The sequence below is a fragment of the Elgaria multicarinata genome, chromosome 4, assembly GCF_023053635.1.
Source record: "Elgaria multicarinata webbii isolate HBS135686 ecotype San Diego chromosome 4, rElgMul1.1.pri, whole genome shotgun sequence".
Classification (NCBI taxonomy): Eukaryota; Metazoa; Chordata; class Lepidosauria; order Squamata; family Anguidae; genus Elgaria; species Elgaria multicarinata.
The window spans coordinates 53,439,536-53,463,254 of NC_086174.1; the positions used below are offsets into that span (position 1 = coordinate 53,439,536).

The window sequence follows — 23,719 nt, forward strand, 5'->3', positions numbered from 1 at the left end:
TTTTTTTGTTTATGCTAGATACTGATAGACATCCCCTTAATTAATTAGGTGCTGGTAAAACTAAACCCACCTGACTGGAGATGTCCATTTCGGCATACCAGGTTAGTACTGTCACTATAGACTTCCATTTGCGGCTTGGGGATTTGCTTAACTGCCTGCATCTTCTCTATGCAACAAACAAAGGGGGGGAAAGGACAAATAAAAAACAAAAAATGAACAAATGAAAGTTATGTACACTAATCACACCAAAATGACTTTGCCATCAGTTGACCTAATATGGAGAAAGTTACAAAGTATATGCCTAATGTTCGCAATGTTATGAAATTACAAGTTCATCTAATAAATGAAGTACTGTTGTTATGAAAAAATTGTGAACTGCTGTCAACAACTGAGTTAATAAGAACTAACAACAAAAGACTGGTGGGGAATTTTTCAGCATATGAAAACTTATGATGGTCTTATCTATAGAAAAGAGACCAATTGGTACAAGTCTATAACCAATTGGTACAAGTTGCAACACCACCTTATATTAACCATGGTTGGCAAATATTTGTGTATAATTACTAATCCATAAACAGCTAATGCCATGACACAAAATGTCTCAGCTAATAACAAGCTGCTTGACAATTTTATAAATTATACTGAACAACTTTCTGGTCTGGCTGACATCCTCAGATTAACTGTGCAATAAATATTGCTACATAATTAAATATTAACTGTTAAATCTAACATCCCACTAGCTGATGTCTGCTAACGCAACAGGACTTTCTCCCTCTTTCCTCCTCAGCACATACAAGTCATATCTCCTTTCTGATTTTATTATGTCTACTTATATGCTTCCACATAAAGGATTAGTGCAACATATCTGTAACTTTAAAAAGGCCTTAAATGAAAAACAAATTCAGTTTGTAACAAACAGGTAAAAATACAGATTCTTACTCAAGCTCTTCCTAAGATCTTGAATGAAGGTGGTCATAGTTTAAAGAAATTATGGTTATCATCAATACTGATGGTTATCATATGACTTTCTGTGTCTTAATAAAGGCACCTTTCTTGCACTCGCTGTTACCTAATTGTCTTTAATAAAAAATATGACCTTCAGCAGTAGTAGATCGCACCTCAAAAAGACAAACGCACATGAAACATCCATATGTGCTGCCATACTACCTAAAGTATATGAGATTTACAGCCAAACATGTGGCCAATTATTTCTAAACAGTATTTGAAATTTAAGCTTCTCAAGCCTTCTTTGCCCTTCATTCTCTCACTACTCCTATCCTACATCAACAGGATACAGCCCTTCCTCCACCCATGGAGGCTACAAGCTAGCTAGAACCAGCTTTGGCTATTAACTAGAACCAGATCAGGAACATCTCACCAGTGCTAAAGCGAGCTCCACTGGCTTCCAGTTCATTTATGAGCACAATTCAAACCTGGTGCTTGCCTTTAAAGCTCTCAACAGCTTGGTACCGGGATACTTGAGGATACTTTTCTGTTTTGGTTGTGCTTTTATTAGATACTGTAAACCGCCATGGAAATTTTGAATTGAAGGGCAGAAAGATTTTTTTTAAAAAAAGTAACTCATGTCTTTATTCTCAAGATCTTTGGATCCTCTTGATTCTCAGTCTTCATTCATAAGTGATTCCAAATGAAGCACCCTTTTAGGTTAAACAGAGAATTCAAATGCTCTGTTCATTAGGAAAAACACTCCTCTCACTAATCTAATGCTTGCATCCTATTCCCCAAAGAGGTGAAACATGTGATCTCAGCCAGCTCTTTAATATTAGAGTCTTATAATGAATAAACATTTTCAGCAACAGGATCAGAAACAGGTGATAAAACGAAAGCACAATTCACATTTTGAGGTCACATCAAAGGAGGAATATTAATTATCAGCCCCAGCATTGCTTAAATATTTCATAATTGGCTGCAATCACTATAAGAACTTAAGAAATGCCATGCTGGATCAGACCAAGGGTTCATCTAGTCCAGCAGTCAGTTCACACAGCGGCCAACCAGCTGTAGACCAAGAACGCACAAGCAGGACATTGTGCAACAGCCCCCTCCCACCCATGTTCCCCAACAATTGGTGCACATAGGCTTACTGCCTCAGATATTGGAGATAGCACATAACCATCAGGGCTAGTGGCCACTGATAGCCTTCTCCTCCAGGAATTTATCCAATCCCCTTTTAAAGCCATCCAAATTGGTACCCATCACTACATCTTGTGGTAGTGAATTACATAATTTAACTATGCACTGTGTGAAAAAGTCTCTTTCTTGTATGTGCTTTTATTAGATACTGTAAACCAGCTTAGATCCCATTTACTGATTCTTCAAAGTTAAATGAAGTTGTTTTTCTATCACACCAAATTTCAACCAGACGGGGTCTGCCTTTTATAAACAAGGCATGTTTAAGTATTGCGCTCTTTGTTCTCTCCAGCTATACATTCACCATTGTTACCCTATGCTAAACAACCGTTAGCAATCTCCTTAAGTCCTATTAATAAAAGGTACAATATAAATTCTAAAGAGTCCAAGGCATTTTCTCCAATGTAGTGCATTATGGAAGTTAGTAACTTTCAGGCTTTTATATAGCCCTAACCTTCAGGCTACAAAGCATGCTTAATTTGAGAGTAAGTGTACTGAATTCAGTGAGACTTTCTTCTGAGTAGTGATTCATAAATTCATGCTGTCAAGGGTCTACTTTCTGGCCTAGGAAACTTAACACATTTTTCCCAAGAGGAAGCCATGTTAAGTCTTCTGCAGAAAAACAAAACATAAATACCTTAAGACCTCGCTACTACTGCACCCTTCACCAGGATCCTAAATTACCCCAAGCCCCCATCTCAAGAAGAAAGGAGCAAGAGTAAGTAAGAGTCTTTCACAAAAACAGCAAAGTTAAATTTAATCTATGCCTTGGGGGGAAAAGGGTTCCCTCCACACTTCTCACATAAGTGGAGGTGAAGAGGAGTAGGGGAAGCAATGAACAAGAGAAACGGCTCTAGCTTAAAGGGATTGCCATCTAAACTGGACATCCCATACATAAAAAGGCAAATTATGTTAACACAGCACATACTACAGCTATGTAAATTTTCATTCTTGCATAGTCTTTAAAAAAAACACAAAGTTACATATTGTCAATAATCACCAAACATGGTCCATTCTATACCAACCATAATACTTTACTTAACTTCAAGTACATACATACATCACTCATTTTTGCAACATTTAGTAAGATCGAATCTAAACTAGATGTAACATGCAGTGAGTTGCATGTATTTGCAGTATGAGTTGCATGTGAGTTGCATGTATTTGCAGTATCAGGAGGTTGCAGGTTTGAGTGGACATATGGTTGTGAGGTGGGGGAAGACTGCTTGATGCTCCCCCCACTGGCAGTATAGCTGGGGAGGGGGGCAGGATTATAATTCTAAGACAAAAATGAATAAATAGCCAGAGATGAGGCATTAAGCAGCCCTTCCAAATGCCATTTCTCCATTCAATTTTTTTAGCCCTATGAGGCTGCTTTTGGTTACTGCAGGGTCTCCAACCTGTTCAGCCCATGGGCACATTTGGAAATAGGAGAAACTGTCACAAGCACAACAAAATGGCTGCTATGGGGGATATGGCTAGTCACAAAATGGCTGCTGGGGGAACTGGCTAGTCATAAAGAACCAGCAACTTGCCCAAGAAACTGAGTACAAGATTGGGCTTGAACTCCAAAACAAAACCATGAGCGTGGGGGGGAGATACATTTGAATTGTATGCCATGTCTAGTTTCGCTCTCTGTTTTCCTTGAGTGAGAACAGCAAACGAGGAAATCTGGAGAATGTACAAATAATACTTATATATTATGGATAACATATGTAAACCGCCCAGAGAGCTTCAGCTATGGGGTGGTATATAAATGTAATAAATAAATAAATAAATAAATAAAAACCATTGATTTACTAGAAATTAAGACCATTTAAGGAGAGCCGCATTAATTTACTCCAATCACCAAAATAAAGCCCAAACTCATACACCTAAATGTAAGTGGGAAACACACAACACTTTTCATTTTGAGTCTTACAGCCAAATCTTATGCATGTTTACTTGGAAGTAAGCTCCACCGAGTTCAATACAACGTACTCCACAGTAAGTAAGTCTAGCTAGAATTGTAGTTTCTTAGGGAGCAATCCTATGCACTTTAGACAGGGCTCTGACCTCATAGCCAAGAAACCATGCTCCATTCCCCTTCCCTCTCATAGCCAGAGTTGAGCTAACTGCACTAACTACCTCTCCTTGTTCGGGAAAACAGAGTGCGGAGATGGTGAAAAGTTGACGTCCTTGGGGGCAGGGAGGGGAGGAGACTAGGGCAGCTGGCTAGAATCTATCCTGTGGCCACCCCAACTTGCTCCCCCTCTAAGGTGCTGTTGCTAGACGGGCGAAATCGTTGCTGGAGAGTGGAGGCGAAAAACTCCTCCATTGTCCTCTTGCCTTGGATTGGATACTCAGCAGCCTCCAAGTTCAGAGGTTGCTGGGTATCCACATAGAATTGTGCCCTTACTCAGTTTTAGAAATTGACTGGCTGGAGAACAGAACAGCAAGTTACCCTTTGAGAGAACTAGGATGGAAATACAAGTCTGAATTCCAAATGTAACATATTGGGAGCAAAAATCATTACTTGCAATGTTATTATTTAAAGTGTTCGATTACAGATTTATAACTTTTTGGATTGGCAATACTAGATTTCTTCGTCTCTCACCTGCTCCCCAGCTAGAACAGACTGATTTCAGATGACTTCCCAAAATAAAATATATTATTTGATTACCTAAAATTTAAATGCCACACAAGACTGCATGTGTTATATAGGAAGCTTACTACAGAAAGAAAATCCTAGCTACTACTTATAGTTTTATTATACTGCATACATCTACAGGGCACTTTACAGAGTAACACAAACAAAGATAGGTCTCTTATCTTGAAGATCACACAATCTTGAAGACATTGGTAGAAGGGAAGAGAAAGCACCAAAGGGAGGGGAAGGGAGGGCAGAGGATGAATACGTTACTCTGGGTTGGTTTTAATTGTGATAAGCCAAAGGCTTTACACAAGAATTGGGTTTAGAGAGGACTTAGAAGGGGTAGGGTGATGGCATTAGAGATTTGATGGCCAGGGAAGGGGAAAGCTTAGTCCATTTCCTCAAACATATATAACCCCAGGACTTCGTTTTCAAATTTTCTAAGGAAAAAATGGAAATTTGAGGGAACACTGAAAACTTATAAATTTGGGGAACACTTATATTTTCTCTTTTGGAATGAGAAAAATACTTTGAAGGTTTTAAGCTTTTGCTCACTCAAATGCATAGCATCCAGTTTTCTATATAAGGCAATTTACAACATTAGAAAAGTCCTGTGTATAGCATACACAGACATATACAACACAAAAATACTTAGAAGACACTGCTATATTCATGACAGCAGCATACAGTCTTTGTTTTCTTGTGAGTTGTTGGTTGCAGATTTTGTGAGGACATAGGAGACTGCAGGGGGTGGGGAATTTGTTGAATATTGCCTTCATCTCCCCGCTTCACCAGCAGTAAAGTTCCACTGAATAAAAAAATCTCCCATCTGCAGAAGGATTTTACTAGATGCAACCCATGGTCTCTGCCTCTGTATTTTTATTGCAGCTTTAAAAAAAATTAAATTGTTGAGTCTCTGCACGTAGTGCACAGGAACTAGGATGGGGTATAAATATCTACATATCTAAATAAAATAAATTATTTTATGTTCCCTGAGGGACCTGTGTGCCCTCAAGGAACATGAAAGTGAGGTAGGCCAGGGAGCTCATGCCATCAGTTCCTGAAGAGACCTTCAATAGGCTTGAAATAACTATATTCTGGTGTTTGAGGGTGTATGTTTTTAATATTTGTTATTACTTTTTTGTAATATTTGTTATTTGTTTACATGATTATTCAATTAAATGTTTGTTTGGTGCTTTTGCTTAAGGCTTCCCCCTCTTTCTGCACACTGCAATTGGTTGATGGGATGGGAAAACAGCTCCTTGACTGACACATAGGTCAACCCAGGAGCACTGGCCATAGCCCTGCTCTTAGAAGAAGGAAAGTTCCTTTTGGATTGGCTGCCTCCTGTGCCAAACAAAGGAGCTTACTTTCTTCTAGGATCAGGGATGGGTCCAATACTGAATGAAACTGGAATCAGCTGATCAGCAGTTTCCAAATTTGACTTCACCTCAAACAGGAAAATAAAAGTTCTATCTCTGGGAAGACTTCAAGTCTGTCGCAAATGTAGTGATTGAGCTTCACAAAAACCTCACCACTGAATTTTTAAGTCTATATACAGCCTTACTACCTTGACTTGATGAACTTCAACCTGCCTTCAGGCAGACGGAAATATGTGAACTTGGGCAACATGCATAAGTTGCAATTTTACAACATCTTAACTCCTCCAATCTTAATAGAAACTAGACAAAACAGCAATACAAAGGCTATGGGCCGGCAATCACTATGTCTTAATTAAACTAATTGCAAATGTGCTGTCAGTTTCCTGAAAATGTGCTGCTCCTTCACACTATCAGCACTTCACAAAAGTGGAATAAAACGTATGAGGAACTCATCTTCCCCATGCAAGTCCTCGTATGCCCTTTCCTCTACCTACTAAATGAAGGATTCCTGAGCCAAAACCATACTGTAGTAGCCCACCTATAGCTCTGCCTGCAGTGTAAACCGCACCACATAACCAAAGTAAGGAAGAGCTAGGGTTTTTAATAGCATCACAGAACAATGCAGGTGGCTTACATTCAATCCACCACAGTATAAATTAGTTGAGCAACATGCTTCTTTCAATGTGCATGTTGGTTTAAAACAGCAGTGGGAAACCTCTGGCCCATGAGAATCCCCAATCTGGCCCACAAGGCATTCCGAGAAGACTGAGCCATTCAGTGTTCACCTCTTCTGCGTCCAATGCGGAAAGGCACAGGGCGGGTGAAGCTAGCTCTAACTGAACCTAGACCCAGAGGAGCAGACTCAGTCAGAGCTTCATTTGCCCTACATCTTCTGCAATTGGTGAAGGTGTGGGGTGGGCAAAGCATGAAGACAGCAACTCAAGGCACAGACTCAGTACCTTGAATATTGGCAGTATCCCCACCCACTTTGGGCCATGACCCCACCCAGAGTAAGCATATAGCATGCAAGGGACTTCCTCAGGGGCAATCCAGCTTCTGGTGACACAGTAGCTCCTGACCCTGGGCTTAAAGGATTGCCATTGATGTTCATCGTAGCTTTTGACACTTCTAAAGCTAGTATCAATTATGAACAAACTGTCCATCTCAAGGTGTATTTTAGAAAGATCTACAGTTTTGAATTAGGACTCCAAATAATCAGACTGATTCAACAATTTACCACTTTGTCAATGTATCTGATTTATAGTTTGCATTTTATTTAATTTATTTTGCTCTAACTTCCATTGAAGGCTCTTCTATGCCTATTCCATTGCTAAATTTCCATCTTATGCTGGTCCTCCAAAGGTCACAAATGTACGCATATTTAGACAGAAAATGTCATACAATTCCCAGCATCCCCCAGACAGTCATGATGGCTTGGGGGTGGCAGCGATACTTTTTCCAGTCTAAACATGCATATGATTGTGCCCGAAGTACATTTATATAAGCTATATCAATTCTCTTAAACTTTTTAAAGAGCTGATTTGGCTCTAGCAGTGTCATTCTACATTTCTAGTACCTGATTTTTGCAGGCTATAGTCTAGTTTTTCCCACATCCCTTTTAAACTATCTGTGTCAGGCTCTGAGTAGTTAAAATCTAATACAGAGATCCTCTTTCTCAAAAAGTAAAAATTCAGAAGGCTCTCAAATTGTAGTTTTTTCTCCATCATTAATAAAAAATATTTTTAAATATATGCATTGTGTAACTATAATTTCTACAGTTTTCTAAAATAATATTAAGTAATACCTAACAGCTGCAAGCGGTCCTTGGCCATTGCCAAATTTGTCATCATTTTAGACTGGAGACGGCGAGCTCGTTCATAATGATCTCCTTAAAGAGAAAGTTAAATATTCAGACACAATTACAACAGCAATTTCTGTCCTATACTCTAACAAAACAATTAGAAGTAAATTTAAAAATTAGAACTGACTTAAAACATAAATGCATCTACAACTGAGTGACGTAACACAAAGATTCCATGATGCTCTGCATGGTTACCTATCATTACAAGACGACACATGTTCTTCTCTCTGTAGGGATGGTTGCACATATGAGCCAGGAATGCAGATGAACACAGTAATAAGAGAGCATGTACAAACCAGTTATGTTTCTTTGCTATATGCATAATTAGTTTGTTACCTAGATATACTTTCTATTCCCTCTTAACGTTTCAAAATGCTCACATGGAACTTGTAACAGCATTAAAGCTTTTTATGAAAAATTATGTATCTGCTGTTAGAGATTTATAAACCAATCGCAAGATCCCAGCAAAGATAAGTACTTTGAAGTACTATTGATTTCAATGAAGACAGTAAAGAATGTGCTTAATTCTCCCTTGTAGAAATCAATGTTACTTCAAAGAGCTTATATTTGGCCCCAAGAGTCTTTGATTAAAAATTGTAGTAAGATATTAACGAATGCTAATCATTAGCCACCTCACATGCACATTACAATTTTAATATATTGGCTTTGTTAATTTAGTATAAATCCCATGCCTTCTGGCATCAAAACTAAACATATATTTGAAAATTTGTTCTTGCTTTTAAGAGCAAAGACAAAAATGTTAACACGAGGGAGTCTAAATGAACTAGAGCCAAAAATTCCAGCCCTGCCCTCCAAAAAACAAAACAAAAAACATGAACCATAATCAGAAAAACTCACTGGAATCACAACCATAAATAAACTAAAATATAGAGAACCATGCAGGGCCAGCATCAAGGGTGGGCATGGTTGGGCACCTGCCAAGGGCACGCACCCAAGTAGGGGCCCATCAACAACTTCCCCATGGAGTTGCTCCTCCTCTTTACCATTGAAACTTGCTTGTTCACCTGTCTTTCACTCTGGCCCGGACAATGATGGTGGCGAAAAGGAGGAGCAATAGATTCCACTCCCTACTTGCTCACTGGCTCTCTGCCTGTCAAGCAAGCAAGTGGTAACAATAATGAAAAAGATGAGGAGAATTATAGTTAGTGACAATGATGGTGAGAAGACAGACTCACTGAGGAAGGGGCCCAACTGAAGATGCCTTGCCCAAGGGCCATTAAAAATACAGAGCTGGCACTGGATCCATGTTATCCATTCAAAATCAGTATTCAACTAAAAAGAACTGCTGGAGAGTACACTAACAATCCTCAACTACAAATGAACCACAAACACATAAATACAGTATCCAGGAGAATTTTTATTCATTCTGCATTTTCCTAGTCTTCTGCATTCTGCTTTTTTGAAGAGCTAAGATGCAAAAGACAAGATGAAGAACAGGTGGAATCATAGAATAGTAGAGTTGGAAGGGGCCTATAAGGCCATCGAGTCCAACCCCCTGCTCAGTGCAGGAATCCACCCTAAAGCATACATGACAGATGGCTGTCCAGCTGACTCTTGAATGCCTCTAGTGTGGGAGAGCCCACAACCTCCCTAGGTAACTGATTCCATTGTCGTACTGCTCTAACAGTCAGGAAGTTTTTCCTGATGTCCAGCCGAAATCTGGCTTCCTGTAATTTCAGCCCATTATTCCGTGTCCTGCACTCTGGGAGGATTGAGAAGAGATCCTGGCCCTCCTCTGTGTGACAACCTTTCAAGTATTTGTAGAGTGCTATCATGTCTCCCCTCAATCTTTTCTTCTCCAGGCTAAACATGCTCAGTAGTTTCAGTCTCTCCTTATAGGGCTTTGTTTCCAGACCCCTGATCATCCTGGTTGCCCTCCTCTGAACATGGAGATAGTGGGAAAGTATACCTGGACACTGCAGAATAGTTCTCCCATGCTTTAGTTCATATTGAAACTTATTTGAGCTTCAGAATTAAGGCCAATACACGCAGAGTACTTTTATTAACAAAGTAAGTTTCCTTATGAATAGACTGTATTTGTGGTGATGAGGACTGCAGTGCTTTAGGCAGTACAAAGTGCAGCCATCTCTAAGCATTCCAAATAGTTCTTAAAACCTAATGCTACAATCATGATAATCTAAAATTTAGATAGAGCATTTAGATTCTAAATTATGGTTTATGGTTGTCCAAACTGGGTTTAACACTGCTTTAAGATTGATGCCTAGACAATCAGATTTGTTCCACCCCACTTTGCAAAGCATCATCATTCAACAGGAACAGAATCAGGATCAGTTTAGGACCCAGTGTACCAGTCAGATATTCAATCTTTTACCTGCCTGAATAAGAATTAATCCAGTATAATTTAAATTACAGCCAAATATTAAACACAAAGTAAACAAATTACTACTAGGTTTTTTATCTTTTCAACTTGTTAGTGTAGCTGTGCCTTTAACAATAGCTTACTGTGTAGGCATTGGACTGGGATAAAGTTTATTTCCATGTTATACACAGATTCACATGCTAATTTCTGCACATCACACCATCAGTATAGACATAAGAGGAAGCCAGCATTTTTTTGTCCTATCAGCTGGCAATTCTGTTGTCAAATACAAAGTGGACAGCGAGTAACCTCAAGGAAACTTTACTTAGCCAAGAACATGGCAATATGGCTTGCTTTTTTTTCATTCTACCCCAAAAAGTATACTAGATTTTTTTTCTGAATTGTTTCAGTACCCCCTTCCTGTTTTTTTTTTTACTCAAAATGTTCAAATTATTCTCAATTTCACATACACCACACAGCAGCTTACCTTGACCGGTAACTAGCACAGCTATTCCTTTCTCTAGTTCTTCAATCCCCTTTGTGTACCATTCAACAGCTTGTTCCTTTTGTCCTGCTGAGAAAAAAGTTGATTGCATTCTTTTTCATTTTGAAGAAGCAAGTAATAACAACAACAAATACTACATAGTGCCTGCTTAACTGTGCTACAGTATACAAAATTTGAAAGATCTAGTCAAACAACACTCCCAGCTACCTTTACAACGAAAAGGTACCTTCTTATCACTCAATTTAATCAAAAGAATCATCAAAATTTCCCCAGTATTAAAATTTGTTCAACAAACAGCATAATCACAAAATATTTGCATGGAAATATTCTTGGAAGACTTCAAGAAATACATACAGCACTTTTATATAGTGCCTTTGAGTGCTGCATATGCTTCATACACATTATCTCAGCATAGCAGCCTGCAAGAGAGCTCCATAGTATCCTGAGACGCAGATAGTATCCTGAGACACAGACAGTTGAGACAGAGATAGTGAATTGCCTAAGAGCATCTAACAAGTTCAATACTGGTGCAACACTGCAACTGATGACTCTCAGATTCAGGAATTACACTCTCACATAACACTATTCTGGCTACATTCATATACTATAGAAGTATTTAGATAGGGGGGGAATAGAATTTAAGAGGATGTGAGGAGCCAATGTATCCACACTGGCTTCTTTTTAATTAATTCAGATAAACACGAAGAGATTAGCACCCGGAAATAACCGAATGCAAGTCAGAAGGGACCAAAGGCTGCCTGCTTCAGTTCCACACAGGAATAGAAGGCTAGATTACCATGGGCCACAAATTTAAATCAGGTATACCATTGAAAAGTAGCAGGAAAGTGAATATCTCCAAATGGCTCAAGCAAGTCAATCCACAAGATAAAGGGAGAAAACCACAGCTAAGCAAGGTAATTAGCAAGTACTGAGAATGCCTTCCAAGCAATCAAGATGCTGAACTATGCAAATTGCATTAAAAGATTCTTCATAAGAGAAAGATAACTGTATCCTGTGCCAACATGTTAGAGCAGTCTTCCCCAACTTGGTGCCCTCCAAATGTTCTAGACTTCAACTGCCACTGGTCAGCTGGTCAATAATCAGGAATCCTGGAAGCTAATTCCAATATATATGCAGGGCATCAGGGTGGGGGACACTGTGTTAGAGTGCTGTACTAGAGTTGGAATACTCAGGTTCAAATCCCACTCACCCAGCCACAGTCTCTCAGCCTAACCTACCTCTCAGGGTTGTTGTAAAGATGGAACAGACAAGGGAGAGAACTATAAGACTGTCCTGAGACCATTGGAGGAAGGGCAGGATAAAAATAAAAATGTATATTTATACCTAACTGGGACAATTATGATGCTCCAGAGTAAACAGGAAATGGCACACAACTATGGTACCACAGCAGAACAAAATATCTTTCATATGTTTAGCCTAAGCAACAATGAATTACTGTTTGATTGTAGTGTATAAGTAAAAGGATGTAAAAACCTTGGCATCACCAGAAAAAAGAATCTTAGGTAAAATTTGCGAAAGACCTATGCTTGGAGAACCACTTCCAATCAGAGTACAAGGCCATATAGGGCTAGAATCAACCAATGGTCTGACTCCGTATAAATCTGATTTAAAGTAAAATCTGATTTTTTTTAAAAAAAAAAAATTATCTCCTCTGCAACACATTTACACTGTGGAGTTGCTTTTGGCTGAAGACATTTAAGTTAACCTAGATTTTAGATAGCAAGTTTGGGTTGTTGTTTTTTTTAAAAAAGCTTTTATCAATTATTTATCTTTAGCCCAGAGCATCACTGTTAGCAAATATTAAATTATTCCTTTGTAAGTTGACAGCACAAGTCACAGCCTGTAATTCTGAACATGATTCACATAGTCTCTCATAAAACTAGAAACTCCTACTTAAGTGACTATACCTGTCCAACAGTAACAAACAAAATGCCATTCTGGACAGCTTGCCTCCATATTCTACAGGTATTGTTTTTTCTCCTCCACATTACCAGCCATGGAAATACTCTAACACAGCGGTTCTCAACCTGTGGGTCAGGACCCCTTTGGGGGTCGAATGACCCTTTCACAGGGGTCGCCTAAGACCATCGGAAAACACATATTTCCGATGGTCTTAGGAAACTGTATTGACTGAACTATGTCATGTATCATCTTTTGTATTATTAAAGCTATTGTTATGTATTATTTTCATTAGCAAACCATCCCATGACAATGGATCGTGTAGAGAAGAACGAAAATAATTTTATGGTTGGGGGTCACCAGAACATGAGGAACTGTATTAAAGGGTCGTGGCATTAGGAAGGTTGAGAACCACTGCTCTAACACCTTAGAAACTTGAGTTTGACATGCAGTATAGCGAGGATAAGGAAAGAAAGCAGGGGGATTATATGGTGAAACCCCAGAAGTACAAGCTGAACCCGGAGAACAAAGAGACTAACCCAGTAGCACAAAGTCTCTTTCAGATCCTCAGCAAAGCCTCCTTCAAATGGACTCCGCCCACAGTGCTTCATGTCAACACCCTTCACACGTATGAACACTTGGGTTCCGCTTATAGTGTGAAAACACCTCCACCACTCTTGTCTCTCTGGGGCAATAAACCCTCCTACATTCCCCCTATTCTAGTACTGCATAATAGCAACCGTTATTTGCTCATATCCAACTAACAGATGATTGAAAACGCAGCCTGCACACCCTACGCTAACACAAATTAAAAAGAACATTGACTGAAAGGAGGAACCGAAAACCCACGCTTCGCTCTTCAACCACCTGCATTGCGAATACAAATGAGCGACTTAAGTAGCGCATCCGCATTATGGGATTAAGGCCAGGTGTGAGGGGCTAATAACGGGGACGGCTTGTTCAGTTCCAGTCTTGACCCGTCACTGTTTAAAATGTGGTTAACACGAATTCGAGAATACCGAGCCTACATTATGAGCTGACAAGCGGTTACTGAGGGTTGCGACCAACGTTGGTCTAACTTAAGTCCAAGTCATTCCCATGGTTGTTGTCTAAGTGGAACTAACACTGGATGCACCACCCTCAGGCTTCTTCACCTAATCCCCACCCCACCCTGAACCTTGCTCGCTGTTTCCGCACCCCTTCCCCCCCCCCCCCGCCGGGTCTCTCGAGCTATCCCTTCGCCTTCCTCCTCCTCGGAGCCGCCCGCCTTGTGCCTCCCGCAGCCTCACCCGTCTCATCTTCGTCGATGCGCAGCGCCGTAGAGATGCACTCGAAGGCGCGCTTGTGGCAGGCTCGCACCTTCTCCGGAGCATCCCCGGCGGGCCCGGCCTTGCTGGTGCCTTTGGCGGCTGCCATGAGCGCCCTGCCGCGGGAGAGTCGCTCGCAGAGCCAGGCAAAGAGCAGCCCGAGCTGGAAGGCCAGGAAACGGAGCAGCGCGAAGACGGCGAAGAGCGGGTAGGAGAAGTAGTAGAGGTTCCGCTTGTGAGGAGAAGCCACCGCCGCCTGCTGGTGATGCTGGACGGATGGAGCTGGCCCGGCCGCGGACGAGGGCGAAGGGGAGGCCCCGACGGCCCGGGTCGGGGAGCTGGAGGCGGCGAAGCCCTTTTTCTTCCCTCTCCCGCCCGGAGAATTCATTCACTACCGCCGTCGCCATAACCCGCTGCCAGGGACTGACAACAACCACCCGCGCCGGCCTGCCATAGCACAGGCTACGCCCCTTTCGCTCAGCTCCGCAATCACACGCGCGCCCGCGTACGAGGATCCCGGCGCAGTGAGCCTTGCTGAATAAGGACCACCGTAACGGCCTTTCGCCCACTGGAGCGCTATTGTTAATTTGCGCCTGCGCGAATGACTGAAGCGACAATAGGGGGCGTGGCCGACCCAACAGGCAGTAGGAAAAGAGGGCGAGGCGACCCGAAAACTACCAATCCCATTAAGCAATGCTTCCCTTCACACTATTAACGGGGGCGTGGATTGGCAGCAGAAGGACTGCGCTAGGGAGCCTTTTTCTCCCACTCGCCCATACTCCCCCCTTTTTATGGAAGAGTTGCATTCTGGGAAATGTAGTCAGTAGAAACGCATTGCGTAATGGGAGTCAGGATTTCTTTCTTCTTCTCTCCGTCACCTGTCAGAGCATCAGGCCTAGAAAGACGCTTGCTCAGCAGCTTCCCTCAATCGTTCCAGCTGCTTGACTCATGCCACGAATGGTATATGAAAACTAAATCGGATTGAAGTCAGGGTAACTTGTTTAGGACAGTACTGATCATCAGGCTTCTTGGGTTTTTCTCCTCCTTCGTTTAAACGAGATACTTATATTCTAGGAACAAACACATAAATTTAGGGCTTAATTGAGTCCAGGGGTTTTTCTCCTAGGAAGCATTATTCATTTATTATTCATTCAATTTGGACCCTGCTTTTCATCAAGAAAATGGTACTCCAGACCAGCAAGATTGCATTATTTACCATTTTTACTGTAGAGAATGACTACTGTACCTATTTGGTATACGTTTGGGCTTTGTATAGGGAATTTACAGATTGTGCCTCCTACATTTTATGGCCTTTTGGCCCCACTGTTTCCTTTTTCTTCTTTATGCCCGGGTGTAATATATTTTATAACAAACAAGGATCCATGGCTTGCATCTGATCGCTATAATCTATGAAGTTTATGCCTGTTAGGGTGCAATCCTATGTATCTAGTGCCCTGCGAGGCTAAAGCCAGCAGAGTGGGAGATGTACTGTCTGTCCTCTGGTCTCTGGGGTTTTTTTTGCTAGATGGGCTTTTTCACTTATCTAGCAAGAGTGCTTCAGAAGGGGAGGGAAGGAGGCTGGAAGAGATTCAGGATAGTTCCTATCCTCTCCGTTTTCTTGCCCTCCCTACCCACCGGAATGCCCCCTTTTCCCTCTCTCCAAGGTTGATTTTTTAGCATCCAAGGGCCGCTGGTGTGGTTCTTTCTGCACTGGATGGAGGGGGGTTTGTATCTCTGATTCCCTTTCTGAGGTCAGAGCACTGCCTCCAACCTCGGAGGAGAGAATCCCAACTATCCTATAGCCCCTCAGACAGTGTCTTAGGGGAGCATAGGATTGCTCCTTCTTTTGTCAAGGTGCCACAAAACTCTTTGTTGGTTTTGCTATTATAGACTAATATAGGACATCCCTCTGAAATTTGATATAGCCAGAATCTATCCATTAATAACCCTGTTCATTAAATATATATGAGACTTGTATATCTCAGCTGCTTCCAGGAAGTAAACATCATAGAAACTATGAATACACTACATTGGAAATGCTTTAAGGAGAAGCTTGATCTGAAAAAATATTTTTAAAAGAGCATGTTCACTATTAATTGTTGCTAGAAAAATGATTTGAAACAAAATATTAACAAATCCCTGAAAATTGATGTGCATTCATAGAAATTTTGGCTCCATATCATCATTTCAAAATCAAATCAAAAATAAAACCAAGGTTGTTTGCAATAAGGGGCATCAATTATGCTCTAAGGAAGTGTGAAGAATAACATTAAGAAACATATTTTACACTGTAATGTTTTGGAAGAAATAAGAACTATTTGGAAGCCTTATTCTGTACTCCAATGTTACCTTTGTTTATCTTCACAGCAAACAATCTCACCATCTCTTCTCAATATAATTTCAAAGAATTTGAACATGGTTTACAAAATACAAAGCAATCTATCAAATGAATAGGAAATGTTGAGTGCAATCATTATGTGTGTGTACTCCGATGTAAGCCTCACTGTTTTCAGTGGAACTTATTCTCACCTTTATGTACAGGATTGCAGCCTTAGAATGCAATCCTATGCATAATTAGGCATCACTGAACTTATTGATTTCAGTGGACTCAGGAGTGCCATAATGTATGAGACGAGGCTGTAAGTTGTTTATATGAAAGCTGCTTCTTAGGATGCTCTGTTTAATTTTCATGTCACAAATGAGAAGCATATCGAAGAGAAGAAGTGTAAAAGATTCCACTCCACAGCCTGTCGGCCTGTATAATGTGCTGCCAAGAAAGAGCAGTCAATGTTAAAAAGGAAAGGTGGTCCATCCTATGGGGCAAACTATAGGCAGGAACAAGTACTCACAAAAGACCCCAGGCTAGGACTGTGTTTCTCCAACGTTTACTAAGTAAGACACCATTTTTTCTTGACTAAAACTGGAGGCAAACTTCACTTTTTCACTCAAATTGGTGTACACACACACACACACACACACACATTATTGATAAACTTCCAGAACAATGAGCATCCCTGCAATCCTTCTTGCAACTGCAGGATAGGCTGCAATCCTATATTCCATTTTCTAGTAGTAAGACATTTTGCTGCCTAAGGCAAAGGACAAGATGCCCCCATTCCTTATACAGAAGCCAATTGGTTGACTCTTACTTCACATGGATGATGGGATAGTGTCCTCCATCATACCTTAGGGCAACAGACTTGTTTGGGGTGGGGGTGGGGGAGAGAACAGGCTGTGTGGCCTACATAGTCCTGCCTTTGAAGAGAGGGGTACAGCCAAGCTGCTCCCCAGTACCTGCTGCTTGAGGCGGTTGCCTTACGCTGCCTAATGGTAGGGCTGACCCTAGCCCAATGAACACAATGGGACTTACTTTTGAATAGGTATGTATAGGATTGTGCTGTTTATATTGCATCCCAGCATCCTAACTTCTTCCATCTGTCCAGTTGGTAAATGCTAAGGGATGAGACTGTGCTCTCTGGGACAATAGTCATGTTTCTCTGATTTCCCAATATAGGGGAGGTAGCAACAGGAAATGGGAATGGCTGCTTACTCTCTCCAATGGAATTATGTCAATGTCCATCTGCTGTCAGAGATGGGTATATTGGGCCTTCCCACTGTAAGCAGCATAGAGTGACAGATACGACCAACAGGGTGGCCCAAGCCATCGGTCTGAGGAGCAGCTGCAGGGAGCTATGCTTCCCCCCACTAGAAAGAACACTCAGCTCCTATTGCAGAAGGGAAGGGAAGCACTCTTTGGCCCCATCCATCAGCCAGGAAAGGACTAAGAGTTGCTGACTTGGGGGCTGTATTATTACAACCATTTGTAAGCTGCCTTTAGAATCATTGGCTTGAAAGGCAAGGTATAAACCAGGGGGTGGAGAACATGTGGCCCCCAGATGTTGAACCACAATTTTCATCATCTATTGGCCATGCTGACTGGTATGAATCCACAAAATAATTAAGGGTGCAATCCTATGAATGTTTAGACAGAAAAAGAGCTTTGTAATTTCCAGCATTCCCCAATCAGCCCTACCGGCTGGGAAATGCAGGGCATTGTAGGCTTTTTTCCGGTCTAAATGTACTTACGATTGCACCCTAAATAAATACAAGTGACACCAGAAAGCTAAAACTTGTCTAAATATGATGCTTCACTCATTAATTCAGTCCAGATCAAACAATTTCCTTTGTAAAGGAAAAAGTTGGATCTGCATAGATCTTTCAGGAAATCAGGATCTGTACAGAGCTAGTTTTGACACTCAGCTCAAGTCCTTCAAAATTAAAGGAGTCTGTCGAAGGAAGTGAATCAGAGCTCAGAAGTTCCCACTGAAGCGGTTCTAACTAGTGTCCAAGCCTGCTTAGGAATCCGGCTTCTTTATTGTTGGCTATGAAAGCCAGGCCTATTCTGCTCTGGCAGGACTCCTTTAGGATTCCTCTGCTAAGGATGACTACACGACCCGTCCCCTTTAAATTTTACAGCGCTAAAAGCATCCGCGAGAGAGAGAGAGAAAAGAGTCGGGATACCCGCGAAAGGGCGTCTTTAACGGCACCGAAGTCCCACCCCCCTCTCTCGGGGAAGCGAAAGGCTCCGATTATTACGCAGGCGCACTAGAGGCTGAGTCACTACGGCGGGTGAAGTGCGACATTTCTCTCTCTCTTCTTTACGGCACGACGCCCCCGTTTACGACTCGTATCGACAGTTGTTTCGTTGGTTGCTCCGCGACGGCTCCGTTCTTGCTGGTTTTGCCTTCGAACTAAGGCTCCTTAACTAAGCGGAGGTGAGAGAGCCCGCCCATCCCTCGCTTGGAAACCCCACACTGGGGATGTCCCGGGCCCTTCTGTTCCCTCAACGCCTCGGTATATCTGCTTGGGCTCCCGTCCTCTCGCGCCTTCCCCTTCCAGTCGTGCCTAAATGTGGCCGCCGCCGCCGCTTCCGTTAGGCTGGTAGGGTCGGTTGATAGCGAGGCTCCTTAAAGCACGGCAGGCGAGCCGCCAGGTTTCACGCGGGCTGTTTGGCTTGCTTCTCGGTCGCAGTGTAGTATGGATCGAGCGTTTCTTAGGGCATACAGGCAAAGCTGCAGTCCCGTGTACGCCTATCTGGGATTAAGGCCCATTGGGATTAATGGGGCTTGCTTTTGTGTAAAGGTAGATAGGTCACTTGTGCAGCAATAGGTGTAGTCGATCCTGATTTCTCCATCACCGCCCGCAGCAGTTTTCCTGGCTCTTTTCCCAGGTAAATCTGATAGCAGAATAGGCAATTCTTAGAAGTTAAGCTACTTGATTGTGTTCTTAAAGAATGTTCCAGGGGGTTGTAGGAAAGTATAGGTGAGAAAAATCTCTGACAAGAAAATCTGGACCCATACAGAAACACACTTGGATGTGTTCATAACAACTCCACCAACCATATTGCAGTATTGACTTTTAATATTTACTGCAGTGTAATCAACAACCTTGTGTGTATGTTGTTTTCTCCCACAAGATTTGATAACTCTTGCAGATCATGGACACAGAACAGATTATGGAGGGCCAGCCACAGGTAAGGCAAACAAACAAAAATAACCTATCCAACATTACCTTCTTTAATGCATCTAGTTCTTAAAAATAATTATTCATTAATTTTCATTTTACCATTGTGTGGTATTTTACAGGTTCCAGAAAATCCTCATGCAGAATATGGTCTGACAGAGAATGTAGAGGTAACTAAGATTATCCTTAATTATTATTAGTTGAAATTTAGCCACATCTGAACACTCAGCTGTAGAGCATAACCTTGGATTGTTCATTTATAGAACTAACTTAGTGAAAGAGGCATTGAGTAGGTTATGAGTTTTGATAGCTTGCATAGTGTGGCCACCCAGTCTTTAGTATGTATTTTGAAAAAAATGGTTGAAATAGTGGTACTAAGAAAGAGAGCTCTGCATTGGCTTTTCTATGGGTGAAGTCCTATGCAAGTTTAGAAAAAAAGGGGGCATAATGGTTGGCTGGGGAATGCTGAGAATTCTGCAACTTTTTTCTGTTTAAATATGCATACGATTGTGGCCAAAGAGACTTGGAATAAAAGAGTAGCCTATTGGGACCTGGTCTTACAAAGTGTGGCACTAGTGGTTCCTTGAATATGAAATGTATATATTAATACTTGCATTACTGTATGGAACGCTTTTGTATGTTTGTGCATACTTTGTGGATACAACTTTGAATCCCACATAGCTAAAACACCCAACTGTTTACTATGTCTTACAGAATCAGGCCACGCAATGGCTTTCTTTGGAGTTGCAGTCACTAATAAAACTTCTCTGTAGAAATGCGTAAACTTTGATAGTTGGAATTCTGTGTGACTTTTGGGGGAAAACATAGTTATTTCACTCAAGTGAACTAAAATAAAATGCATGGAACTTTAGTCACTTTTTGGATAATGTAATTCAGAAATGCAAAACTTCATATTTTTAACTGAAACACTGGATTGTTATTTTCATGTAGTATGTGTTTACATTTTTAAGCGCATTGTGGAAAATGAGAAAGCAAATGCAGAGAAAACATCAAAGCAGAAGGTGGATCTTCAGTCATTACCTACACGTGCCTATCTGGATCAGACAGTTGTACCTATTTTGCTACAAGGACTTGCAGTGCTTGCAAAGGAGAGGTAAGCTAATATGAGGGCTCCTTCAGACAAGTATTCTCATCCGAGTACTAATCGTTCCACTTTTTAGCCATATGTCTAGAGAAGTTCAGAGTAGTTTCCTCTCCTTTCCTATATTCCATTCCGTAGCAGGAGAGGACTGACAATAGACAAGGTATGCCTGTGCAAATAAATTGAAGCACTTTCCTCTCATTTTTCATGCCTGGCAAGCTTCAGATATTGATTGATTTAAGGTGCAATCCTATGCATGTTTAGACAGAATAAAAAGTCCTGCAATTCCCAGCACACCCCAGCATGGCTAGCTGGAGAGATGCTGAAAGAGGAAAGACTTTTTTCTGTCTAAATATTCATAAGATTGCACTGTTATAGTATTTTTATCCCTTTCCTCAGCCAAAACGGCTGCTTTAGCAGCTTACAATCAATCACATAAAAGCCACTCCCTGCCCACAGGCTTACAATCTAGATAGACAAGATACACAAAGAGAAAAAGAAGATGGGAAGGGTAGACCATCAGCAGGAATGGTGGAATGGCCCTGCTTCCCTTGCATCACCTGAGGGCGGGGCAGTCCAACTGGAACAGGCTCTGATGTTTCCTTTGTCTGCTCTTATCTCTCTTGCTCAGATACTGCTATAGATGTACAAATAAATGTTTATGCTGTTGACTAGGGTGACCGTATAAAAAGGAGGACAGGGCTCCTTTATCTTTAACAGCTGTATAGAAAAAGGAATTTCAGCAGGTGTCATGTATACATGCTGCACCTGGTGAAATTCCATCTTCATCACAACAGTTAAAGCTCCACAGGAGCTATAATAGAGTGACCAGATACAAAAGAAGTCAGGGCTTCTGCAGCTTTAACTGTTGAATAACATCTGCTGAAATTCCCTTCTTTATACAGCCGTTAAGGATACAGAAGCCCTGTTCTTCTTTTTCATATGGTCACCCTACTGCTGACTAGGCAAATTTGGCTAAAGGATTAATGAATCCTCAGGAATTTAACATTTCCCCAAGTTAAAATAAGACAGGAGATCAGATGAACAAATGTAAAAATTTGTCATTCTTCAAAGTTTTAAAATTTTGCCAGTAATACAGGGATGGGGAAACACTGGCCCATGGGCTGGATCTAGCCAGCAACACCTTTTCATCCAACCTGCAGCGTCTCCCATTGATCTCACCCCCTCCTCTGCATGTCCAGCATAGAAACAAAGCAGAACGTTGGAGGTGTAATGGATTGTTTCTGTGCTGGTGGAGGAAAGAGGAGTCCTAGGGAGGGGCTTCACTTCCTCTACAGCTAGTATGGAAGCAGAGTGAGCTGGCAGGAGAGACAGAATGATCATTCCCCCTCCCAAGAGCATGCTGCATTTCCATGATTGATGGCTGAAGTAGAGAAGCTTCTCTCACCACAAAGAGTAAAGAGCTGCCAGATGAGGTCCTGCAGAGTAAAATGGAAAGATATTAAGTTGGAGAAAATGGAAGATGTGGGAGGGGGGGACCCTAAACAGTCAACAAGGGTATGGAGAGAATTTCTGGGAATGGACCATGATGGCAGATGGCAGAAAGAGAAAAGGAGATGGCTCTACTCACTGCCAAATCAACCCTTGCTGGTGTGTGGCCCTTAAATGGAAGGGGATGTGTCCATTGACAGAAAAGTTCCCCCCGTTGATTATGTGTATTTTCTTCAACTTCTAAAATCTACTATGCACTCCAGATTCCTGTCCTGAAATTGCCTCAATTACATTATCAGAATTAGGAACGTAGATGTTAAAATGACTTTTAATCTGATGGCTATATAAGAAGTTACTGTTCTCTTTTTTCTTTTCAGACCACCAAATCCTATTGAATTCCTAGCAGCCTATCTGTTAAAAAATAAGGCACAGTTTGAGGACCGAAATTAATTTCATCTGAAGAGGACCATCTGATTACTCAGCTAAATAAACATGAATCATTGTCTGGTGTACAAATCCTACAGAACCAAAAATCTTGTTTACGCACCATTTCTTGAGCCTTCTTTTGAATTATTTAATAAAATACCTTACATTTTTGTTACCTCATTGTAAACTAGCATTTACGCAAAAAGGCCTCCAGTATAAAGTTTGAAACTTCACAGTTGAGTGAAGTTTCAAATCATTCAAAAGCTGCAAACCTGTATGCACTTACTTGAGAAAAGGCCCTGTTGAACTCACTGGTGCTTACCTCTGAGTAAACATGCTTAGGTTTGTTCTGGGATAAGATACTTAGCAGAGTAAATGAATCCTTTGTTGGGGGGAAACAGTCACAATTCTAAAACTGGTGAAGAGTGGAGAATATTGTTCTCCTAGTGTGGTATCTAGTACGTTCTACCAAAATGGGATAGGGCTGTTACATAGTCACAAAAAGAAACCCACTGCCTTGTGGATTGCAACTTGTAAATTATTTCACTGCGTAGTCTAACATATGCATTGTCTGAAAATCTGCAGTCTTTAGTTTCAGAATGTTGCAGGTAATTTACTACAATTGTCAGTGAGATTTCATGGTATACAGACCTAACGTGTATTGGTAATAAAAATAATAATGTATTGGTCATTTAGAAACATTGCTACTGTGTGGCTATAGCAATTAGCCACAGACCCTGTTAAACTGATATATTTGGGTTTAGCAGTTCCATCTTGTTGACACTCTTGAGATTAAACATGTTTTAAATCAAACACTTTAGTTAATAGGTGAATACAAGCATTGTTCGCATGTACACTGATGGTGCTATATAAATAAATAATAATAATGTTCGCTAATGTGGTTTGATCACACTGCAGTCTTCTCAAGCTCTGATGACTTCTGCAGGAGAGGCCATATCTCAGTGATGAAAGCACATATTTTGCATGCAGATTTCTCCTGAGTTCAGTCTCAAAATTCTCCACTTCAAAAGTATCTCATAGCCAGGTTAAGAAAGACCTTTGCTTGAGATCCTCAAGAGCTGCTACAAGTTAAAAGTGTTAACACTGGGCAGTACTT

At 41.2% G+C, this 23,719-nt stretch overlaps 2 protein-coding genes across 6 annotated transcripts in view; one reads left to right on the top strand and one right to left on the bottom strand.

Moving 5' to 3' along the window:
- SPAST (spastin) overlaps positions 1-14,589 on the bottom strand; it is a 38,316-nt gene extending 23,727 nt beyond the window's left edge. The window contains exons 1-4 of one of the 4 annotated variants that reach the window (XM_063124297.1): positions 14,082-14,589; positions 10,855-10,938; positions 7,970-8,053; positions 71-166 (exon numbers count right to left, since the gene is read on the bottom strand). In XM_063124297.1, coding sequence (XP_062980367.1) covers positions 71-166; positions 7,970-8,053; positions 10,855-10,938; positions 14,082-14,487 — 670 coding nt within the window. In that variant the 5' untranslated portion in view covers positions 14,488-14,589. Of the gene's footprint in view, positions 1-70; positions 167-7,969; positions 8,054-10,854; positions 10,942-14,081 lie in introns of all 4 variants that reach the window. The other 3 variants (XM_063124296.1, XM_063124300.1, XM_063124298.1) reach the window with 3 other exon arrangements.
- Positions 14,590-18,770: 4,181 nt separating this feature from the next.
- DPY30 (dpy-30 histone methyltransferase complex regulatory subunit) lies at positions 18,771-22,777 on the top strand. 2 transcript variants are annotated; one of them, XM_063125635.1, is made up of 5 exons: positions 18,771-18,874; positions 19,576-19,632; positions 19,745-19,792; positions 20,594-20,736; positions 22,554-22,777. In XM_063125635.1, exons 2-5 carry the CDS (start codon positions 19,597-19,599, stop codon positions 22,624-22,626), a joined length of 300 nt encoding a protein of 99 aa, XP_062981705.1. In that variant the 5' UTR covers positions 18,771-18,874; positions 19,576-19,596; the 3' UTR covers positions 22,627-22,777. The 2 variants fall into 2 exon arrangements, with proteins under 2 accessions (XP_062981705.1, XP_062981706.1); XM_063125636.1 differs by lacking the exon at positions 18,771-18,874 and adding an exon at positions 18,931-18,953.
- The last annotated feature ends 942 nt before the right edge of the window (positions 22,778-23,719 follow it).